The sequence below is a fragment of the Caretta caretta genome, chromosome 2, assembly GCF_965140235.1.
Source record: "Caretta caretta isolate rCarCar2 chromosome 2, rCarCar1.hap1, whole genome shotgun sequence".
NCBI classification, from domain to species: Eukaryota; Metazoa; Chordata; order Testudines; family Cheloniidae; genus Caretta; species Caretta caretta.
The window spans coordinates 231,580,580-231,605,492 of NC_134207.1; the positions used below are offsets into that span (position 1 = coordinate 231,580,580).

Genomic DNA, 24,913 nt, shown 5'->3' on the forward strand with positions numbered 1-24,913 from the left:
AGGCAATACTTCCCCTCTCACAAGCACAGAGTCTGAGTGTAGCAAAAGCTTTTTAATGATGGAGAGAAACAATGTGGCATTACGTTGGGGAAACACCATCAAAAAGGATTCATACCACAACCTATGAGCAAAACCTATCCCAAGCAAATTGGGCTGTGTCCTTTCCCTTTGGTTCTTGAGTCCAGCAACCCAAAAGTCACCCAAAGTCCCAAAAGTCCAACAACCCAAAAGTCTGTTCCCCTGGTCAGTGCTGCCCCAGAGTTCGAAAGTTTAGCTGCAGAGTTTTACCTCCCAACCTGGGTGGAAATGGGAGGGTTAAGGGGCACCTTACGTGGTCCAAAGCCGATTGCCCCATCTCTTCATGGGGCTCCGCTCCACTCTACCAGCCGTCCCACAAATCGCTCTGCTCTGCCAGCCCCCACACGTGAGCTGCTCCAGCCATCCCGCAAACTGCTCCGCTCTACCAGCCACTCTGCTCTGCCAGCTGTCCCATGAGCTGCTCCAGCTATCCCACAACCTGCTCTATAATATATCTTCAGGCTCCTCCACTGCTTAACACAACACTTAGTGATTTCAGCTTGTAGTAGGGGAGCCTCAGTGCTGTGCACCATTGGCCCAAAGTGAATTCAGCTCAGCAGCCTGTAACTAACTCCTAATAGAATCAAAAATAGCTCTGACATTCCACAGTGGAGGAAGGAGATGCAATTAGCATGTAGGGCCCTCATCAGGGGCCCATACCACCAGGCAGTAATACCTATCCCCAGCCTCTCTCAATTCACTGAGAGTTGGAACTCATGTCCCTTGCCTAGCGAGTTCTACTTAGTTGATGGCGAGTCCCTCCATCATAACAAAAGGCCAAGTACAGTTCCACTGTCCTTGATTCACATAATCAGGATAATAACAATTTATTCTTCTTGCCCCAATAACAGAGAAACTGGGGATCCCACAGCAGCCAAAGTTACCATTTGGGCAGCTATGGGCTCATGCTAGGCCGGGTGGGTGTGCCTATGCAAATGAGATCAGCCATTGAAGTTCTTTTCCACAACTTGCCACAACTCACTACCAGATGTCAGGGTGGAGCTCATCCTGACTCTACTTACATTAATGATCAGTATGTTATTAGCTTTATATTGATAGTTCACATGACACCTTCTAGATACCAGATATGACATTAGTGGGTTGGAGTACATTCAGCTGGGTAGGCCAGTTAAAACTCACTGCCAGATTACAATGATATCTTCTTCCATTGGGATGCTGTTAGGGCAGTGGTGAGCAACCTGCGACCCGTGGGCTGCACGTGGCCCATCAGGGTAAGCTGATTGCAGGCTGCAAGACATTTTGCAGATGTTGACCATCCACACGCATGGCCCCCTGCAGCTCTGCGGATCACCGTTCCCGGCCAATGGGAGCTTCAGAAAGTGGCAGGACGGAGGGACGCACTGGCCGCCACTTCCCACAGCTCCCATTGGCCAGGAATGGGGCTCGTTCATCTGCACATTTACCAATGCGATATATGCCATAATGTGCCAGCAATGACCCTCTGCCATGTACATTGGCCAAACCGGACAGTCTCTACGCAAAAGAATAAATGGACACAAATCAGATATCAAGAATTGGAACATTCAAAAACCAGTAGGAGAGCACTTCAATCTCCCTGGACACTCAATAACAGACTTAAAAGTTGCAATTCTTCAACAAAAAAACTTCAAAAACAGATGTCAATGAGAAATTGCAGAACTGGAATTAATTTGCAAACTGGACACCATCAAATTAGGCCAGAATAAAGACTGGGAGTGGATGGGTCACTACAAAAAGTAATTTTCCCTCTGCTCATACTCACACCTTCTTGTCAACTGTTGGAAATGGGCAACGTTCACCTTGATTGCATTGGCCTCATTAACACTGACCCCCCACTTTGTAAGGCAACTCCCATCTTTTCATGTGCTGTGATACATATTATATATACTGCTTACCGTATTTTTCACTCCATGCATCTGATGAAGTGGGTTTTAGCCCATGGAAGCTTATGCCCAAATAAATTTGTTAGTCTCTAAGGTGCCACAAGGACTTCTCATTTGTATTTGCCACTTAGTCATTCATAAAGCTTTACATAAATATGACTCTTCTAGTTTGTAGGCACCAGTTTTCTTCTATTCCATTATATTCTTGACAGTGTAAATACAATAGGGTGAGAAAGAAGTTATATAACTTGAGCTATATTTTGTGCATTGTGGGCTTGAGCACTCTGGTGCTGATCCAACAACACACATAAATACAGAGCTGTGTATAACTGACTTTTTTTTTCTGTTCTGGCAGGTCAAACAAAAACTGATTATTTCTGGAATTTTCAGCAAATTGAAAAAGTTGGGAAAAAATGCTTCAACCTGAAACAAAATATTTTGTTTTAGATATTTTAAGAAAAGTAAAGGAAATGAAGGGCTAGATTAATATAAATGGAGGAGGAGGTTGTAGTGGTGCTCTCATCATAACCTTAAGGCATTCACCTAGGATGTAGGAGTTTGAGGTTTGAATCCTAACTCTGGAGCAGAAACTTGAACCTAGGGCTCCCACTTCCCTAGAGAGTACCCTTAAATCTGCCTTTCAGCAAGTACACCTTGATTCAACCTGGATTGAGCAGTTATTAGAGCTGGAGAAATCAGGAACTATTTATCCTCATTCAAATAATAAGTGAGATGTGAAATGAGCTTCATGGTAGGTAAGTTCCCTGCAGATTGTTTTATAATAGCATATTCAGTTTGAAGAGTTTCAGCTGGCAAATTAATTTAAAAGTGGTAAACATTTACAAAGGTTTCACATAGACCCAGCTATATATTACAAAACTAGATCAGAAACTGACCCTGTTTCCACTTTTAAACTGGCAAATACAGAGTAGTACTTAAAACAACCTCAGTGCTTTGAACAGCTGTTCTTTTAGAAAGCCCAAGGATAAATCAAAGTCTCATATTAAGGATCTGTAATCTATTTGAGTTAGAACTACACTGTGAAGTTTGTCTGAACTCATGTGGTTGACCCTATGGCACAATTGAATTAATATGTCTAGTAGATACTTCCCCAAACAAACACCTACATTTTCTGTGTTATTTTAAAGAAATAATTTGAATAATGTTTTATGCAAAAACCCAGGATACTAGTCACTGAGTAACTAAAGAAGCCTTCCAAGAAATTCAAATTTTATTTTATTTTTTTTCTTTAAGGTAGTGAATTATCAGAGGAAAAAAATATTGAGCTAAGGTTCACCAGACAAAACACTTTTTTTAAAAAAAAATACACAACCTGTTTCTATGTTTACATTGCTAATTTGCAGGACTCCTGCTCTCTTTCTGTGAATTACAGTTCACTGAAAGATGTACATTAGGTCTTTCAGTATCACAACAGGGTGTAACAAGGACGATTAAAATTGAACACAACTGAATTTGGAGTGTTGGCAAGTTACTTATATACCTTGTTTTGTGGTGTTCACTAAAAATGGCTATCCTGATTTGTCCTGTCACGGTGCATTTTTTATAATGCCAGCACTAAGGAACACTATTGAGGTGTAATACGGGCTCCGTTTTAAGTTAAATGGAAAACAAAAGGATGGATGACTATTTAGGATATGATTTTTATGTGTCTGTGTGTGTTACGGGGGAAAGTAACGCTCCACATTGAAAGGACAGGAGACTTTTTTCTTGCAATGATTCTGTTGGGTTTTTTTATTCGAAGTTTTCATTTTAGGCACACATTATGCTGGATTAATTAATATTCTCTTCAAAAGCGTGCTTTAAAAAAAAAACTTTCATGCACACATTAGTTAATTTCACCAAGAACTAGAACAGCATGCAGTGCATTAGTCAGTGAGAAATCACAAATGAGTGTCATCTTGCAACTCAGTACTTGTTTTGTCTACAGGACCATTGTTCCATAAATAAATTGCTATCTATTTTTGTACCTGTTTCTTTTATTGGATAGCTGTCTTTGATGTTGTGAACCATATGCATCATCAGAGCGGAAGCAGCATCTTAATTATTTAATGTTTGCACAGTGCTTTAAACATGTCAAGTACTATATAAGTGATAAACATTATCTAGATTTAATGTTATTTTCAGTGACATGATATCCTAGTGGCAAACTATCCTTGCAATTTTCATGTGGACTGTGGGCAGGATTGTGCATTATACACATATTCTTACAGGGGCATAAAGGTGAGCAAAAACCCCTGAATGGGTGACACAGATGATGGGCTACTCCATGGTGGCCACTATTCCCCTTCCCATTCAAGTGACTAGGGTATGGAAGGAGCCTTGGCTTAGCCTTCAATACCCTGGTTACTGCAGCTGAGTTAATGCACAGGGGAACTAATCTGTACTAGGTAAAGTTCTGATGGAGATTACATGCCACTTGGTCTCCTCCTTGGGTTTGATCCTGCACCATAGAAGTTAATGGGAATTTTACTTTTAACTTTAATGGGGGCAGGACCAGGGCCCTACAACTACAGTGCAATTACATGCTGCCCTTTACTCAGGGATTATGGTAAGTCCACAATCAATGTTTCCACGGTATGCCTCCGATGAAGTGAGCTGTAGCTCACGAAAGCTCATGCTCAAATAAATTGGTTAGTCTCTAAGGTGCCACAAGTACTCCTTTTCTTTTTGCGAATACAGACTAACACGGCTGTTACTCTGAAACCAGTTTACTACTGCTACATTATCCTCTTCCTTGCCTTTATCGTATTTTAAGGTAGATCCCTGCTCCTTTAGAGGATGTGACTCTCACTATTTTAATCACATAGGGTTCTTTGCCATGCCTGAGGGGACACCATAATTAAAAACAGGCATAATAATCATCAACATTATAATGACTGTTTTATTATTAAAGAAAGAAAAGATATTACACAAAACGGAACACAAATGATAAACAATTGTTATTTCCGTTTTATTCTTTTCTGTATGTCTCCCTGTATGTGGAGAGCTTTCAACAGAGATGGGCCTCCCTTTAAGAATGAGACTACCTCCAGTGGGCATGCTCTTCTTTGGTAAATTATGACCAAAATTAGCAAGGAAACCTGTGTTAATAAATCATACTCATTTTGTGGCTGTGCTTGAGCTAACTGTCTCACCTATCCATGTTAAAATCTTAGCAGTGAGGTTGTTTGTTTGGTGTTGCCCTCTGACTTCATTCTTCTGAGCAGTCTTGCTCCTATAGACAGCAGGGAGAGGTGTGATGAGTGCTAAAATTAAGGCGGAGAGTGGAAAATTCTTGAGTACCTTTTGAGTAGGTTTAAGTAGAGTCTTTTTCCTGCAAAGGGCGGGGTAGGAAGGCCCTCTTTAACGTTTTATGGCTTCTGATAAATCTCCCATGCTTACCCCTCCACACACACACAGTCTTGCATTCTTTTAAAGTCAGGACAAAAATATTTTTCAAAGTCTGTTGTTTAAAAATCATATCTGAGCCAAATGATATTTTAGACCAGAGTGGTGGTCTGTTTTTTGATAAAGACAATTTGTTGTCTGTTACTTTTTTTTCCTTCCAGTTCTCCTTAGATTTATGACCTGTTGTTTATAGTATTTACAACTGGCCATTAAAACTTCTATTAAGTATTTTGTACAAAGCACAAATTGCAATAACCAATAAATACTTTAAAACATAGTATAAAATGGAAATAGTATAGAATTAAAACAAAGTACTCTAGTAGTTATAAAAGTTGTATTTTAGAGTCTTCATAAATGCTTGGATGTAGTAAACATGGTTTCATGGCCAAGGAAAAGGAAAAGGAAAGAAGCTAATTTCAAAAGGAAAGAAGCTAATTCTCTTGCCTGTTGTTTATTCTGAATACTAATTTGTTCTATATTTTGGCAATAATGAGAAGTAAATGTATAAACAAAAAGAAAAGGAGTATTTGTGGCACCTTAGAGACTAACAAATTAATTTGAGTATAAGCTTTCGTGAGCTCCAGCTCACTTCATCAGATGCATAAGTATCTGCTATTTTAATGACATTTAGTAAAATATGTACCTCTCTTTAAAGTTTGCTAGAGTATATCTGTGTATCTAATTATTTTCAGTTTAATGGGATTCTCATAAAAGTATATCACTTATTCACATAACTATTAAAATAATTAAACATGATTAATGTTATTACAGTAACTACTAAAAGAGCTAATTATAATGTGCCACTTATTATACCATCTTGCCATCATTTTCCGTCACAATGTTTCAGTGGATTTAAATGTGACTGTATAACCAACCACATTAATGTTGTAGTTCACTGTGATTAATATGAACACCAGAGAGCATTGATAATGATTAGTCTCTTTCATGAAGTGTTACCAAATACAGTATCTCCACAAGAACAAATTTAAGCTCATTTTAAAATCATGAAACATAGTAAATGGCTCTTCTATCAATTGATATTAAATATATAATGAGAAGTGAAAGTCTACTATATGCTGACAAATGGTTTCATAATTATTGTTTCCCTAGATCTTAGTGGAAGGTACTGTGGGAGACGGTTTCTGTGGAGACATTGGAATTGATGACTTGTCCTTTACAGACTGTACCCTTTACAATGGTGAGAACAAAGTTAGAAAGTAACTGTAAATGTCTTTGCACCCAGTACATTGAGTACAGAAAGGAAATACTGAGGAAATGGACATCTGGAAAACAAATTAGTGAAAAGAAGAAAATGTGATTTGATTATTATCTGTTCTGTTCATTCCCTCTGAAGCACCTGGCATTGGCCACTGATGGAAGACAGGATACTGGGCTAGATGGACCTTTGGTCTGACCCAGTATGGCTGTTCTTATGTTAGATATGCCTGGTATACTGATTCCTGACCCTACAGAAAAAGGAAGTGCCTCTTGCCATATACACTTAAGCTTAAGTTCTGAGATCAGGTCAGATGTGAAAGAGGAAGAAACTGTGCTTAGATGCCTGGGGACACTGGCTAGAAAATAAGCTCTGTAAGACAGAAATTCCAGTGTCTAAAAAATGTCAGCAGCTCTAACAGGCAGTCACAGGAACGCATTTTCCATAACCAGCAACAAGGTAGTTTGATTTCTCGAAGGAGCATCAAACTTTTAAAATAGTGTAAATATATTTAAATTTCATTTGGCAAAATTCATTCCATCTTTTGACAGAGAGAGAGAGAGAGATCTCTCAGGTTTCAGACTAACAGCCGTGTTCGTCTGTATTCGCAAAAAGACAAGGAGTACTTGTGGCACCTTAGAGACTAACCAATTTATTTGAGCATAAGGTTTCGTGAGCTACAGCTCCCTAAGGTGCCACAAGTACTCCTTTTCTTTTTTTAGAGTTATCTCTGCACATACATATATGTATAATCAATTTAATGAAGACATTATTCTGACAGTGTCAAAACAAAGAAGTCAAACACTCACACTGCAGTACACAAACAGTTTGAATGATACTACTGTCTGCCTGAAGTCTTCACTACCTAGTTTGGTTCAATGTCTACAGAACCATCATACCTTGTGTCCCAAGACATCTACAAAATTCCATGCCTACTGTGTTTCATTAAAACAAACAAACAAACAAAAAGTAAGCTTCCAGGGGGGCTGGTGTTAGATGCAGAAGAAAATGGAATGTAATATATGGTGTGACAGCTGACTCAGGCCTAGTCTACACTAGGAGTTGAGGTCGAATTTAGCAGCATTACCTCAATTTAACCCTGCACCCGTCCACACGACAAAGCCCTTTTTTTCGACTTAAAGGGCTCTTAAAATCAATTTCTTTACTCCACCCCTGATGAGGGGATTAGCGCTGAAATCAACCTTGCCGGGTCGAATTTGGGGTAGTGTGGACACAATTCGACGGTATTGGCCTCTGGGAGCTATCCCAGAGTGCTCAATTGTGGCCGCTCTGGACAGCACTCTCAACTCGGATGCACTGGTCAGGTAGACAGGAAAAGGCCCGCGAACTTTTGAATCTCATTTCCTGTTTGGTCAGCGTGGCAAGCTCACCTGCAGAGCCCATCAGCGCAGGAAACCATGCAGTCCCAGAATCGCCAAAGAGCTCCAGCATGGACCGAACGGGAGGTTCGGGATCTGATCGCTATATGGGGAGACAAATCTGTGCTGGCAGAACTCTGTTCGAAAAGACGAAATGCCAAAATATTTGAAAAAATCTCCAGTGGCATGAAGGACAGAGGCTATAACAGGACCCGCAGCAGTGCCGCGTGAAAATTAAGGCGCTCAGGCAAGCCTACCAAAAAACCAGAGAGGCAAACGGCCGCTCCGGTTCAGAGCCCAGACATGCCTCTTCTATGATGAGCTGCATGCCATTCTAGGGGGTGCAGCCACCACTACCCCAACTCAGTGCTTTGACTCCGTCCAAGGAGTGGGAGGCAACACGGAAGCCGGTTTTGGGGGCGAGGAAGATAGCTCACAGCAAGGAAGCAGAGAAACTGGTTTCCCCAACAGCCAGGATCTGTTTATCACCCTGGACCTGGAGCCAGTACCCACCGAACCCATCCAAGGCGGGCTCCTAGACCCTGAAGGTGGAATAGGGACCTCTGGTGAGTGTACCTTTGTAAATATTATACATGGTTTAAAAGCAAGCATGTTTAATGATTAATTTGCCCTGGCATTCGCGGCTGGTACAGCTACTGGAAAAGTCTGTTAACGGGTCTGGGGATGGAGTGGAAATCCTCCAGGGACATCTCCAAGAAGCTCTCCTGGATGTACTCCCAAAGCCTTCGCAAAAGGTTTCTGGGGAGGGCAGCCTTATTCTGTTCTCCATGGTAGGACACTTTACCACGCCAGGCCAGTAGCATGTAGTCAGGAATCATTGCAGAACAAAGCATTGCAGCGTATGGTCCTGGTGTTTGCTGGCATTCAAACATCTGTTCTTTATCTCTCTGTGTTACCCTCAGGAGAGTGATATCATTCTTGGTCACCTGGTTGAAATAGGGTGGTTGTAGTAAGCGGATATTCAGAATTGCCCATTCCTACTGGGCTGTTTGCCTGTGGCTGAACAGAAATCTTCCCCACTGTTAGCCATGCCATCATCCCGGAGAATTGGGTGTGGGGGATGGGGGGCTTAGTTGGGTTTCTGCTGCACTTTAACCCAGAAACCGCATCCCCTCCTTTTAAATTGCCAACCCATTTTAAATGGCCAACCCAACGGCTACTTCATATGGGAAAGGAGGGTGCTGCTCTTTGAAACCATTCCCACATGTTATGAAGGTTCAAGAAGCCAAAAGACTGCGGCTTACCATGGCTGCCTGCAAGCCGAATTCTGTTGCCTGGCCCTGCGTGAGTGATCTCTCACACCAAACCAACATACCCTCAATAAAAGGCAAAATGTGACCTTGTAATGAAAGCACATGTGCAATGTAATGTTAACAGCAAGGTTTACTGTGAAAGAGTGTACCCATTGTTCTATAAAATGTGTCTTTTTAGCTACCACTCTCGCTTTTTTTCCCCTCCACCAGCTGTATATATTTCTCCTTCCCAGAGGCTAGCGAAGATTAGAAGGCAAAAAAACCGCACTTGCGATGAAATGTTCTCTGACCTCATGCTGTCCTCCCACACGGACAGAGCACAGCAAAATACATGGAGGCAGACAATCTCAGAGTGCAGGAAAACACAATATGACCGCGAGGAGAGGTAGCAGGCTGAAGATGGTAGGTGGCATCAGCTTGCTGAAAGAAGGCAGGAGTCAATGCTCAGGCTGCTGGAGGATCAAACTCATATGCTCCAGCATATGGTTGAGCTGCAGGAAAGGCAGCAGGACCACAGACCGCTGCTACAGCCCTTGTGTAACCAACTGCCCTCCTCCCCAAGTTCCATAGCATCCTCACCCAGATGCCCAAGAACGCGGTGGGGGGCCTCCGGCCACCCAGCCACTCCACCCCAGAGGATTGCCCAAGCAACAGAAGGCTGGCATTCAATAAGTTTTAAAGTGCTGTGTGGCCTTGTCCTTCCCTCCTCCACCACCCCTCCCAGGCTACCTTGGTAGTTATCCCCCTATTTGTGTGATGAATAAATAAAGAATGCATGAATGTGAAGCAACAATGTCTTTATTGCCTCTGCAAGCGGTGATTGAAGGGGGGAGGGGAGAGTGCTTAGCTTACAGGAAAGTAGAGTGAACCCAGTGGAGGGGTTCCATCAAGGAGAAACAAACAGAACTTTCACACCGTAGCCTGGCCAGTCATGAAAGTGGTTTTCAAAGCTTCTCTGATGCGCACCACACCCTCCTGTACTCTTCTAACCACCCTGGTGTCTGGCTGCGCGTAATCAGCAGCCAGGCGATTTGCCTCAACCTCCCACCCTGTCATAAACGTCTCCCCCTTACTCTCACAGATATTGTGGAGCGCACAGCAAGCAGTAAAAACAATGGGAATATTGGTTTTGCTGCGGTCTAAACAACTCAGTAAACTGCACCAGTGACCTTTTAAACGCCCAAATGCACATTCTACCACCATTCTGCACTTGCTCAGCCTATAGTTGAACAGCTCCTTACTACTGTCCAGGGTGCCTGTGTACGGCTTCATGAGCCATGGCATTAAGGGGTACGCTGGGTCCCCAGGGATAACTATAGGCATTTCAACATCCCCAACGGTTATTTTCTGGTCTGGAAAGTAAGTCCCTTGCTGCAGCTGTTGAAACAGACCAGAGTTCCTGAAGATGCGAGCATCATGTACCTTTCCCAGACATCCCAAGTTGATGTTGGTGAAACGTCCCTTGTGATCCACCAGTGCTTGCAGCACCATTGAAAAGTACCCCTTGCAGTTTATGTACTCACTGCCTTTGTGCTCCAGTGCCAAGATAGGGATATGCGTTCCGTCTATCGCCCCACCACAGTTAGGGAATCCCATTGCAGCAAAGCCATCCACTATGACGTGCACATTTCCCAGAGTCACTACCCTTGATATCAGCAACTCAGTGATTGTGTTGGCTGTTTGCATCACAGCAGCCCGCACAGTAGATTTGCCCACTCCAAATTGATTCCCGACTGACCGGTAGCTGTCTGGCATTCCAAGCTTCCAGAAGGCTACTCGCTTCTCAACTCCCTCAATTGCCACTCGCTTCTCAACTGTGAGGGCTGCTCTCATCTTGGTATTCTTGCACTTCAGGGCAGGGGAAAGCAAGTCACATGTGAAAGTGCCCTTACACATGTGAAAGTTTTGCAGCCACTGGGAATCATCCCAGACCTGCAACACTATGCGGTCCCACCAGTCTGTGTTTGTTTCCCGGGCCCAGAATCGGTGTTCCATGCCATGAACCTGCCCAATTGACACCATGATGTGCACATTGCAGGGGCCCGTATTTTGTGAGAAGTCTATGTCCATGTCCTCATCACTCTCGTCACCGCGCTGCAGTCGCCTCCTCCGGGGTTTTGCTTTTCTTGCAGGTTATGGTTCTGCATATCCTGCTGGATAATGCACACAGTGTTTATAGTGCTCATAATTGCCGCTGTGATCTGAGCGGACTCCATGTCCCCAGTGCTATGGCGTCTGCACTGAAAAAAGTCACAAAACGATTATCTGCCATTGCTTTGACGGAGGGAGAGCGTGACAACATGGCTAACAGGGTTGGCTTACAGGGAATTAAAATCAACAAAGGCGGTTTTTGCCCATGTTTTTGCCCCATCAGGCATTGGAATTTCAACCCAGAATTCAAATAGGCTGTGGAGACTGCAGGAACTGTGGGATAGCTACCCACAGTGCAACGCTCCGGAAGTCGACAGTTGACAGAGAGTACTGTGGCCGCACTCCGCCGACTAAATGCACTTACAGCATTTGTGTGGGGACACACACAATCAACTGTATAAAAACACTTCCTAAAAAACTGACTTCTATAAATTCAACCTAATTTCGTAGTGTAGACATACCTCACAGTAGTAACGGAGAGTAGTAGAACTGCAGACATTTTAGCACAAAATGATTTTCCTAGAATTGCTATCTTAGCAGGCTCTCATGCAGACAAACTTAGTTTTAACATGCAAAAACTTCTAGGCAAAATTATTAGGTCCAGCAGGACTGTTGTGCATGCTGTATGCTTTTCTCATGGATCATTTTCCCTTTTTTAAATCTAAATAGTGCACAATACAACTTTATTTTGTATAACATCTTTCACACAAACAATGTCTAAAGTTAAACGATACAAAGTTAATGTAAAAATATCTGCAATGGTGGTGGTGGTGGGAATTAAGAGATATAGACAAGGGAGCAAATGTCTTCAGGTGACATATGAAACTAGACAGGGAGGCAGAAGTTTTAAGTAGTCTGTTCCAAATGATAGAGCTTCAGGGGACAAGGCCCCAGCACAAACAGTGGTGAGTTTGTAGGAAGAAACAGAGGAGGCTGAAGATGGATAAAAAATGGAATAGTGGGATGATCATAAATGAGCTAGGAAAAGGGATAAACAGTGAGGTGGCAAAATTTTCAGATGACACAAAATTATTCAATATAGTTAGGTCCAAAGCAGACTGTGAAGAGTTACAAATGGATCTCACAAAACTGGGTGACTTAGCAACAAAAAGGCAGGTGGTATTCAATGTTGGGAAATGCAAAGTAATGCACATTGGAAAATATAACCCAAACTATACATACAAAATGATAGGATCTAAATTAGCTGTAACTAGTCAAGAAAGAGATCTCAGAGTCATTTTGGATAGTTCTCTGAAAACATCTGCTCATCGTGGAGTGGCAGTCAAAAAAGCGAACAGAATGTTGGGAATCATTAAGAAAGGGATAGATAAGAAGACAGAAAATATTATATTGCCTCTGATTAAATCCATGGTATGCCCACATCTTGAATACTGCATGCAGATGTGGTCTCCCCTTCTCAAAAAAGATAGATTGGAATTTGAAAAGGTTCAGAAAAGGGCAACAAAATGCTTAAGGGCATGGAACTGCTTCCATATGAAGAGAGATTAAAAAGACTAGGATGTTTCACCTTGGAAAAGAGATGACTAATGGGGGATGTGACTGAGAAGGTGTGGAAAAAGTTAATAAGGAATTCCTTACTCATTCTCCTAACACAAGAGACCGAGGTCACCCAGTGAAATTAATAGGCAGCAGGTTTAAAGAAAACAAAAGGGAGTACTTCTTCACGCAATGTACACTCAACCTGTGGAACTCATTGCCATGGGATGTTGTGAAGGCCAAAACTATAAAGGGGTTCAAAAACAATTAGATAAGTTCATAGAGGACAGGTCCATCAATGGCTATTAGCAAAGATGGTCAGGGTGTCCCTGGCCTCTGACTGCCAGATGCTGGGAGTGGACTGTGGGAATTAGGTACTTAAGCCTCATGAGAAAGAAATCCAGTGGAGAGGAAATTGGCATGACACAGTCAGAGTGGTGGGACAGGAAGGTGATTGTTAAAGTATTTTTTTTTCAATGGACAGAACAGCAAGGAGATGATAATAAAGGGATGTTAGATAGGAGGAGATTCTCACAGCAATTCCACAGTTCAGGGGCAGAGATCAAATAACTGTTGAATAAATACATTATTTGAATTATTTTTTTCATAAGGAAATTTGCCAACTATCTCATCAACGCCCTCAGGAACTTCAGTTCCTGCAACACTCCCTACGAACAATTGCACAGAGAAGGAATTTGTCTGTAGAGAAACAGGCCACTGCATCCAGATGATCCAGAGATGTGATTTCAGACCTGACTGCTCTGATAAGTCTGATGAGTCCTCTTGTGGTCAGTGAACTAATTATTATGCTAATTTATTCTGAGATATTAAACATATTTAATTATTCCATATCTTCATTTGTTATTCTGTATTTGTGTCCTGGCATTAATCTTCATATAAGCTTCCCCAAAGAAGACTAACCTTCAGCTTTGTAGTATGGGAATTTGAGATGTTATGCATCTTGAACCTTCCAATGTGCTGACTGGGACTTGACACTTTATATTTCAACTCAAATTACTTACTCAAAAGCTTACATCACTTAGTGCTTGGTTACTATACATAGCCATTTAAAAAAATACAGTTTCTCAAATTAATTGAACCAGTAATTATTGCTCAGCAAGGCAGTTGTTGGTGAGCAAGAAATTAAGATAATATGGCATGCAGGGAAGAGTGAATATAACCAAAAGAGTTACAAGGAAGTAACTTGTTGGCTGCTCCTGGTGGATTTCTATTATCAAGATACTTAATAATAGAAATCAAACTATTGCTTTATATTTGTGCCATAAAATATAGTCCTAGACAGTCCAGGTCTGATAGTTCACAGTAGGAAATGTAGTTAGATGCCCCTTCAGGACAGGAACTGTGTCTATATTAGAGGTGTGGGAAAGGAGAATTTCCAGGTTATGGGAAATTCTGCGATTTCTAAATTTGTTTTCATTCTGAATTTGAATGAAACATTGAATTTCAAAATTTGCCACAAAACCACAGTTTTTTAAAAAAATAATTTTTCTTCAATCAAAACATTTAGTTTTGATTTCCACTTTCAAAAAAATCATAATAGAAAAGAAAATTGTTGTCATGAAAAGCAGTTTCAAAATGAAAATTGGAAACATTCAGTTCTGAAAATGTTGAAATTAAATGTTGTGATATTATTGAATGCTTCGTTTAGATTTTTTTCTAAATGAAACTTTGTTGAAATCAACACATTCCCATGGAACATTTTGATTTCAGTAAAACAGCATTTTCCAGCCAACTCTAGTCTATATGTTTGTTCAGCACTGAATACAATCAGCTGTTATGCATCACCATAGTACAAATAAATAATAATAAATGAATATTTTTTTATTTTTAATACTCATGAAACTTCCTTGAATATAGCAGTTTCTTCAAAATTATTTGATTTTAATTTCACAAATCTCTTCAGCTTTTTGCTGTATAGATTGATTATGAATATTGAAAAAATAAGATGTTTATGATTGGTCAGACAAATCACATGGTATTGTTTTTCTTTCCTGATTAAATGTGTGAGTATTTATAAAGCATTTTGTTTGTGTATGTATGAATATAAAATATACTGTCCACAAATACACTCATATGTGATTTTGAGATCTACTTTCTGTTAACATTTGTTCCAGCAAAACATTAGCCACTGATTGACCATGGTAAGTGAACCTAAACGGAAAAAGTGGAAGTGATTTACAAATTCAAATATTGATAGACATTTTCATGCAGTATTCATCCAGCTCTAGTTACTGATGAGAAACACTGAAATGAAACTTTAGCATAAAGCAGAGTTCACTCAGTAGAACAAGTTTTTTCTCACAGATTCACTTTAAGTCTGTCTTCCAAGTCACCCTTCATCTCTTCAGGGGGATAAAAGCTATGGAGAATACTGCTTAGTCTACTGCATGCAATCTGAAGTCTGCAGTCACCACAGAAATGACTGCAATTCATCGCTTGAATGGCAATATCTGAATAGGCCTGAAGTACATCGGACCCTCACTAGAACGTGCATCTATATAAGGCAAATTCAGATATAATGCGGTCACGTCCATGGATCCCAAATTTAAGTACTGTACGGTACAATTTTTTTTTAGTATAGATGCAATAAATCAACCGTTGAGCGCTCCCCTGTCGACTCTAGTATTCCACCAGAACGAGGAGTGCAAGCGCAGTCGACGGGAGAGCGTCAGCTATTCACATTGCTGAAGTTGCATATCTTAGATTGACCCTGTGTGGTAGTGTAGACAAGCCCTCAGACGATTGCTGTAGGCCTAGAACGCCATACAAATATAATGTAATAAAAATTTACAGGTACAGTATTTATCTTTAGAAAGATGTCAAAAATGTCATGCAAAAGGAAGGCTTACTTGGTGCAGGAGAAATTGGAAGCTGTCAAACGACTTAGAAATGGCAAAACCCAGGCAAAGATTAGCCATGATATTGGCATTAACGAGTCCACCTTTCGTGGATGGCTAAAGAATGCTGACAAGCTCGGAATTTACATTCATAACCTGGATGAAGAGCATGGCCTTCAAAGAAAATGAGCCTGTTTAGCGAATGATGCTGATCTTGATTCTGCGGTGTACATGTGGTTTGTGCAAGAACAGCAGAAAGGCATTCCGATCTCTGGTCCGCTTATAGCCATGCAAGTGGAAAAATTCGACCGGGAACTTAATGATGAATTCAGCAATTTTAAGGCGAGTTCGGGTTGGCTATGGTGGTTTCAGAAAAGACACAGAATATCTCAGATTGCAGTTTTGGGAGAAAAACACTCTGCTGATGCCGATGCCATGCAACCATACCCTGTGAAGCTGAGGGAAATTTTACAGGCAGAGGGTTACTCAGAGGAACAGGTTTACAATGCAGACGAAACAGGAATTTATTATAAAATGTTGCCCGATAAAACCCTGGCTGTCAGAACAGAAGAATGTAAGAAAGAAGGCTATAAACAGGCAAAACATCATCTTACTTCATTGTTTTGTGTGAACGCAACAGGCAAGCATAAAGTAAAACCATTGTGCATTGGAAAGTCTCGCATGCCTCAGTGCTTTCATCATGTAAATGTGAATTGACTGCCATTTTCTTATAAGAACTCCAAAAATTCCTGAATGACAAGAGAGATTTTTGAACAATGGTTCTTCACCAAATTTGTCCCTTCTGTGCCAAAGCATTTGCGGGCAAAACACTTAGAAGAAAAGGCCATTCTTTTGCTGGACAACTGCGCATCCTCCGGCCAAAAGACTCAGAACCCATGACGGTAAAATACGGGTTGAATACTTACCTAAAAACACGACTTCCAAAATCCAGCTGCTTGATCAAGGTGTTATTGCCATTTTTAAACAGCACTATCGATGGAACTTGGTACGACAAATGATAGAAAGCGAGTTGTCTGTCACCAATTTTCTGAAGAAGTAGACTATAAAAGACTTCTTTTATATTGGTGGTGATTCCTGGAATTTATTAAGCACTGAAATGATAAACCGCTGTTGGATGGTGGGACTGAGAGAGTCATTTGGCCACCCGTTCCTGGAAGAAAATGAAGAAAGCAGATCACAGTCTGATGAGGAATTCGACTTTGAGGGATTTACAGAGGAGGAAGTTGGAAAAACAGACATGGAGTGGATGCAGGAACTGTGCCAGCAACTGTCCGGGCTCGGGGTAACTGTTCTGTCACAAAATATCGAGTCCTGGATAAGAGGCAACGATGAAGCAGAAGAATTTTGTCCCATTGCTGAAAGTCTAACGGATGACCAAATTCTTCAGACATTACGACCAAACGACATTCCAAAAGATGAAGAATTGGCCTTCACTGTGGAAGAAGAAGAGGAAGATGAAGTGGACATCGTTCCAACGTCAACTGCGACCATAGCCAGCTTAGAGACTGCTTTGAGATGGTTTGAGATGCAAGACGTTGAGCCTATAAAAATTATGCAGCTACGTAGTCTTTTATAGTTTGCTAAGCGGAAACAGCACAGCTAAGCGGAAACAGCACTAGACTAGTTTATTGTAATGTCTACTTTAAATCTCTAATAAAGCAGTACTTTTTTTCTCGTTTATTGTTTCCTTCAAGTAGGAGTTTATTTTCTAAGGTTTTCTATACTTTATGGATGTGACATTTACTGTATACAGTAATTTCATTTTAACGCGGTCCCCGCTATAACGCGGTACTTGGCATGGATCCCAAATCCCGCGTTCTAGCAAGGGTCCGGTGTACGTCCTGCAGGCAGCAATCTGTGCACAGGAGGGTGTTATCCACTGTCAATTGCAGTTTAAAACATATTTATAAAACACACAAAACTGTAAAAAAAATATGTGTGGTACTTTAGACTGTGCCACTTATCATTGTCAGAAAGCATCATTAATCTTATGGATAATTAGACAGAGACATTGGTTGTGGTTCGCTTTACTGTAACTTTGTAAACTAATAAAGCTGCTCTGTTAGCGCCCCCCCCCCACCTCTTTATTCCCCAACCTCTACTCCCCCAAAGAGGTTACCCCAGGACAACATGTTCTCCTCACACATTATTACTTACTAATACAGAGATCATCTAAAGCTTGGTCTACACTACCAACTTATGGCAGCATAACTATGTCACTCACACCCCGAGCGAAGTAGTTATAGTGACCTGGCCCACGCTGTAGACAGTGCTGTGTTGGTGGGAGGACTTCTCCCGTTGACATAGCCACCTCTCGGGGTGGTGGAGTACCTACGCTGATGAGAAAAGCTCTCCCATCAGCATAGGTAGCATCTTCAATAAGCGGTATAGTGGCACAGCTGCAGTGCTGTAAGTGTACACGAGCCCTGAGCAGCACCAACCTTTACAAGCTGCATGGGTCAGCAATACAACTTTCACATGCCCCTGTAGAATCCTCAGAGCAGTCCCCTGAACTAAACTGTGCTAATCTGTTTGAAAGTCCTGGAACCTGACAGGGACTCATCCTGCACCACAAAGGCAAATTTGGAGTTTCTAAAAAATAATTTGGAAGTTACACTGCAGTTGACCAGTTCCCTAAGTAGTGGAAATGACCATTAGTAAGGCTACGTTTTAGTCACAGTTATTTTTAGTAAGTCACAGACAGATCAGGGGCAGTAAACAAAACATTACGGCCTGTGACCTGTCCATGACTTTTACTATATACCCCTGACTAAAACTTGGGGAGGGGGTGGCTCAGGACAACAGGCTGGGGGGCACCGCGGATGTTGTGGGGGGGAGGGTTGGCAGGTCTGGGGAAGGCTCCCTACCCAGCTCCTGAGCTCCACGTGCTGCCTCTGCTCTGCCCCACGCTTCAGTTCTGTAGCTCCCATTGGCTGGGAACCGCAGCCAATGGGAAGCTGTGGGGGAGGTACCTGCCAACCCAGGCAGCACATGGAGCTAGAAGCTGAGGGAGGAGAGTTCCTGTAGCCCTTCCAGGGAGCCCACTCTAAGTAAGCACCGCCCCGCACCCCAACCCGCAGCCCTGAGCGCCCCCACACCCAGACTCCTGCTGCTGGGAGTGGGAGGGTGAGACTGCCCCAGCAGCAGCTGGTGCGACTGGCGCAGTGGTTGCCTGAGCTTCTCAGGTGGCCTCCGGGTGAGGCATGCCGGCCGCTGCAGAAGTCACAGAAAGTCACGTAATCTGTGACTTCCGTAACCTCCATGACAAACACAGAACCTTAGCCATTAGATTCTGTGTGTGGGGACACTGAGTGGGAAAGGGCAACTAGAATACTCATTTGTCCCATCTTCAGGAAGGGATCAGCTAAGGCACAGGAGGCTGAAATACTATCCAAATAAGATGGTAATTCAGTATTTTGGTCCCAATGCCAAATGGCAGCATTACTGTAAGGCATTCAGATATGATTTGGATTGTTAAAATAAAACTAATTTGCTTTTTGAGTTTCCTTCATAAAGTTGCTATCACACTAATAGCTAATGGCTTTTACACTGATATCTTGGCATATGACATCACCAGAGGAAATGGGTCCTTTTCATATATAATGTGATCTGGTAGAAACCAAGGTGAATAACAGTTCAAATGATTTATTTTAATCCCCTGGTTAGAATTGGTTTCTTAGCCAATAATATAGTGAGTATGACTGGTATTGTACCAATAGGGAAAAGCCATGCTTGTCGATACGGTATAAATACTAATTAAAGAAACGACACTGAAATTCTTTTATACCCATATTGTTCACTCGACCTGAACATCAACTGTCTGATCATTCCCCGTTTGTAGACGTATACTAAGTGTTTTAATTTTGTCTTGTAAAGTCGTGGAAGTTTGTGATTTTGAAGGTGAAAACCTGTGTGAATGGTATCAACCAGCAACAGAAGTGACAGCAGCAACTCTTTCAGTCCATTCCACTAGTGCATTCCGCTGGGGCCTTGGAAATGGAGCAACCATGCATCCTGGGGAAGAAAACCACAGGCCATCAACTGATCACACAATGTGAGTAGGATGTTCACACCTATACACTTACCTCTTGGGACTATATATGTTTAGTCAGCTATGGCTTGTGAATTCTGCTGCCATTTGCTCATTAGTGTCAGTGTTAAGTTATTCTAGCAGAATTTGGCTCAGTGCATGTGAAAATTGAACTCTCTCCTAACATGTCTTGTACACCACTAGCAGGGGAGGAGAATTGCTGCCCCGCCATGTCCCTCACAATGCTGAGTTGTCATCTCCAGCAGTACTAGCTCTGAGAAGAGGCATCCAATCAGTATTCCTGTAGGGACCAGGGTGTGAGCAATCATGCCTAATCATGCTTAGAGTCAGGCACCTGAAACCAGAGCCAGGGTCAGAGTCAGGTGCCAAGCCAAAGGTCAGAGCCGGAGTCAGCGTCAGGGTAGGATAGAAGCAGAGACCTGGAATGAGGCAGAAAAGCAGGAACTGGCAACAGCAAGGGTTCTGGGATAAGGAGCACAGGAACCAGGAACAGGCAGGGCTCAGGAATCAGGCAAGTAGGCAGGGCCCATAGCATCTGCCAGGCACAGTTTCCTGTGTCTCTTTCTGGTTTAAGTAATGTGTCCCTGCCACTCAGGGGACATCTCCTCCAAACAGAAGCTTTGTGGGCCCTTAGTGGGCTAGAGCTTCACTAACCCATTTTTCCACATCTTTGGGTGAGTGGTTGGTTGTGGCCACAGTCTCAGTCCTGCCTGGGGGCTCATGGCCCAGATTCAAGGGCCTGGATCCCTCATAATTACTGGCTGATGTGTTACATCTGAGAATACAGATGGAAGCAGACATGGGCAGCGTGTATAATAGGCCAGGAAAGGCTAAGCCATCCCTAACCCAGGCCGTGGCCCACCCTTGCTCCACCCTGAGACCCCACCCTCGCATCCCCTTTCCCCCAAGGCCGGTAGGAGCTCAGCTCAGGCCAGCAGCCTGGAGCTCAGAGCTTGGTTAGCCAGCTGCTCAGGCTGACCATAGGCATGGGGCAGCTCGGGTTGGGTCAGTAGTTGAGCCGGCTGGTGGCCTGAGGGGTCAGGCCAGTGCTTGGGCCAGCCGGGAGTCACAGCAGCTGTTGGCCCAGGACTTGGGGCGGGCGGACCAGTGTTCGGGTCAGCTGGTGCAGCTAGGGCAGTCTGGCCAATGGCCCAGGAATTTGGACAGCTTGGGCAGGTGGGCCGGTGCTTGGGGCAGTTTGGCTGGGACTCTTCTGGCAGGAGGATGGAGGGGGACCTCGGGACTCTGGCGGGCGGGCACGGACGTGGAAGGGGTAGGGTAGGGACAGGGCCTCGGAAGGGGCGGAGTGGGGCTGGGCTGGGAGCTAGCCTCCCCGAAGTGTGGGTTCACGCGCCACCCATGGAAGCAGTGACTCACTGCTTTTGAGATTGTGAATAATCAAGGATATGCACTAGGGCTGTCAATTAATCGCAGTTAACTCACGTGATTAACTCAAAAAATTTATTGCGATTAAAAAAATTCATTGCAATTAATCGCACTGTTAAACAATAGAATACAAACTGAAATTTATTAAATATTTTTTATGTTTTTCTACATTTTCAAATATATCTATTTCAATTACAACACAAAATACAAAGTGTACAGTGCTCACTTTATATTTTGATTACAAATATTTGCACTGTAAAAATGATAAACAAAAGAAATAGTATTTTTCAATTCACCTAATATAAATACTATAGTGCAATCTGTTTATCATGAAAGTTGAACTTACAATCTCTCTACCTAATCTGTGTGTGACCACACACACAAGAAGGCTAGACAGACACATACATACTTCTATTTAATGTTGTATGAAGAAAATACCAATAGGCCAGGTATACTTGTATTTAAAAGCTTCTTTCAGTGATGTGCAGCTCGAGCTCCAATCAAGAAACATGGGATTTCTATATGATATGAGAGATGTTCAGTAATCTGAATAGAGAAAAACAAGATTTTCTATCTGGCATGATAGATGCATGCAGCTCTCTATGAAAGTAGGAAATAACCATTTATATGTGGCAAGGAATGCAGAACAGGACACCAACGTTACTAATTGCAATAAGAGTTACGATTTTGATGGTAGTTTAAAACTAGATTTATGTTTATTTTTAGTGTCACAGTAATACTATAGAGCATTCAATCTGACAGAATTGTTAATATGAGTATAAGAGAACTACTGCATTTCAGCTTAATATGTTAGGGTTTTTAGTGTCAGTAAAATTACCATGTTTCTATTGTAAAAAGCCCCATAATTTAACCATAGTTAAAAAATACAGTTTTACTTTGTCATTTTTTGGAAACAATTTAGACTTCCCACAGAACATCAGTGTGTCTTCCTGCTTGAAGAGAAAAGGAATATGGTAAATCAAATGCAAAAAACTTGAACTGACTAAAGAATATAAAATCTTATGATATAATTGTTGTATAGTAGATAATATTAGCATCAAATTTTCTGTTTTACAGAATCCTCTTATAGCATTTGCACCCTGTACATGTTTTAATGTACAGTGATATTTTCTCTCTTTTAATATACAGTGATAGACATATGTACTAGAGCTGGTTAACATTTTTAATTGAAACCGTTTTTCAACAGAAAATTAATTTTTTCATATAGTTTTTTTTTTTTTTCAAAATGTGTCTGCTTCCATGGGAAAACTTTGATTTTTTTCATTTAAAAATAAACAACCTTGAATGTCGTAAAACTGAAAAGTTTTGGTTTTCAGGTGAAAACTGAAATATTTCAGTAAAGAACTGAAATTTTATGGTTCACTTATGCTGCCACAGTGCCTCCTGTGAGTGTGTTTTGGTTGCCACATGTCCCTGTTCCTCTCTGTGCTGCGTTCCCCAGCTGGGCTTCATCTTCACGTGATGCACTATGTCCCCTTATCAAGAGAGCAGACTCATAGACTTTCAGGTCAGAAGGGACCATTATGATCATCTAGTCTGACCTCCTGCACAACGCAGGCCACAGAATCTCACCCATCCACTCCTGCAATAAACCTCTCACCTATGTCTGAGCTATTGAAGTTGTCAAATCATGGTTTAAAGACTTTAAGGTGCAAATGCAGAAAATCCTCCAGCAAGTGACCCATGCCCCACGCTGCAGGGGAAGGCAAAAAACCCCCAGGGCCTCTGCCAATCTGCCCTGGAGGAAAATTCCTCCCTGACCCCAAATATGGCAATCTGCTGAACCCTGAGCATGTGGGCAAGACTCACCAGCCAGATACCCAGGAAAGAATTCTCCGTAGTAACTCAGATCCCACCCCATCTAACATCCCATCACAGGCCATTGGGCCTATTTACCACTAATAGTCCAAGATCAATTAATTGCCGAAATCATGTTATCTCATCATACCATCTCCTCCATAAACTTATTGAGTTTAATCTTGAAGCCAGATAGGTCTTTTGCCCCCACTGCTTCCCTTGGAAGGCCGTTCCAGAACTTCATTACTCTGATGGTTAGAAACCTTCGTCTAATTTCAAGTCTAAACTTCCTGATGTCCAGTTTATATCCATTTGTTCTTGTGTCCACATTGGTACTGAGCTTAAACAATTCCTCTTCCTCCCTGGTATTTAACCCTCTGATATATTTATAGAGAGCAATCATATCTCCCCTCAGCCTTCTTTTGGTTAGGCTAAACAAGCCAAGCTCCTTGAGTCTCCTTTCATAAGACAGGTTTTCCATTCCTTGGATCATCCTAGTCATCCTTCTCTGTACCCGTTCCAGTTTGAATTCATCCTTCTTAAACATGGGAGACCAGAACTGCACACAGTATTCCAGATGAGGTCTCACCAGTGCCTTGTATAATGGTACTAACACCTCCTTATCTTTACTGGAAATACCTTGCCTGATGCATCCCAAGACCGCATTAGCTTTTTTCACAGCTTTTTTTCATTGGCAGCTCATAGTCATCCTGTGGTCAACCAATACTCCGAGGTCCTTCTCCTCCTCTGTTACTTCCAAGTGATGCGTCCCCAGCTTATAACTAAAATTCTTCTTGTTAATCCCTAAAAATGCATGACCTTACACTTCTCACTATTAAATTTCATCCTATTACTGTTACTTCAGTTTACAAGGTCATCCAGATCTTCCTGTATGATATCCCTGTCCTTCTCTGAATTGGCAATACCTCCCAGCTTTGTGTCATCCGCAAACTCTATTAGCTCATTCCCGCTTTGTCAAGGTTCCTCCCCCACTCTGAACTCTAGGGTACAGATGTGGGGACCTGCATGAAAAACCTCCTAAGCTTATCTTTACCAGCTTAGGTCAAAACTTCCCCAAGGTACAAAATTTTACACCCGTTATCCTTGGAATGGCCGCTACCACCACCAAACTAATACTGGTTACTGGGGAAGAGCTGTTTGGACGCGTCTTTCCCCCCAAAATACTTCCCAAAACCTTGCACCCCACTTCCTGGACAAGGTTTGGTAAAAAGCCTCACCAATTTGCCTAGGTGACTACAGACCCAGACCCTTGGATCTTAAGAACAATGAACAATCCTCCCAACACTTGCACCCCCCCTTTCCTGGGAAATGTTGGATAAAAAGCCTCACCAATTTGCATAGGTGACCACAGACCCAAACCCTTGGATCTGAGAACAATGAAAAAGCATTCAGTTTTTACAAGAAGACTTTTAATAAAAAATAGAAGTAAATAGAAATAAAGAAATCCCCCCTGTAAAATCAGGATGGTAGATGTCTTACAGGGTAATTAGATTCAAAAACATAGAGAACCCCTCTAGGCAAAACCTTAAGTTACAAAAAGATACACAGACAGAAATAGTTATTCTATTCAGCACAATGCTTTTCTCAGCCATTTAAAGAAATCATAATCTAACACATACCTAGCTAGATTACTTACTAAAAGTTCTAAGACTCCATTCCTGGTCTGTCCCTGGCAAAGAGCATACAGAGAGACACAAAACCTTTGTTCCTCTCCCTCCTCCCAGCTTTTGAAAGTATCTTGTCTCCTCATTGGTCATTTTGGTCAGGTGCCAGCGAGGTTACCTTTAGCTTCTTAACCCTTTACAGGTGAGAGGAGCTTTCCCCTGGCCAGGAGGGATTTCAAAGGGGTTTACCCTTCCCTTTATATTTATG

General features: G+C 42.1%; 1 protein-coding gene across 1 annotated transcript in view; it reads left to right on the forward strand.

Annotated features, from left to right (window-relative positions):
• The window catches only part of MALRD1 (MAM and LDL receptor class A domain containing 1), a 468,338-nt gene that overhangs the window by 148,194 nt on the left and 295,231 nt on the right, over positions 1 to 24,913 (forward strand). The window contains exons 20-22 of the mRNA XM_075124752.1: positions 6,480 to 6,567; positions 13,498 to 13,674; positions 19,642 to 19,819. Coding sequence (XP_074980853.1) covers positions 6,480 to 6,567; positions 13,498 to 13,674; positions 19,642 to 19,819 — 443 coding nt within the window. The remainder of the gene's footprint in view (positions 1 to 6,479; positions 6,568 to 13,497; positions 13,675 to 19,641; positions 19,820 to 24,913) is intronic.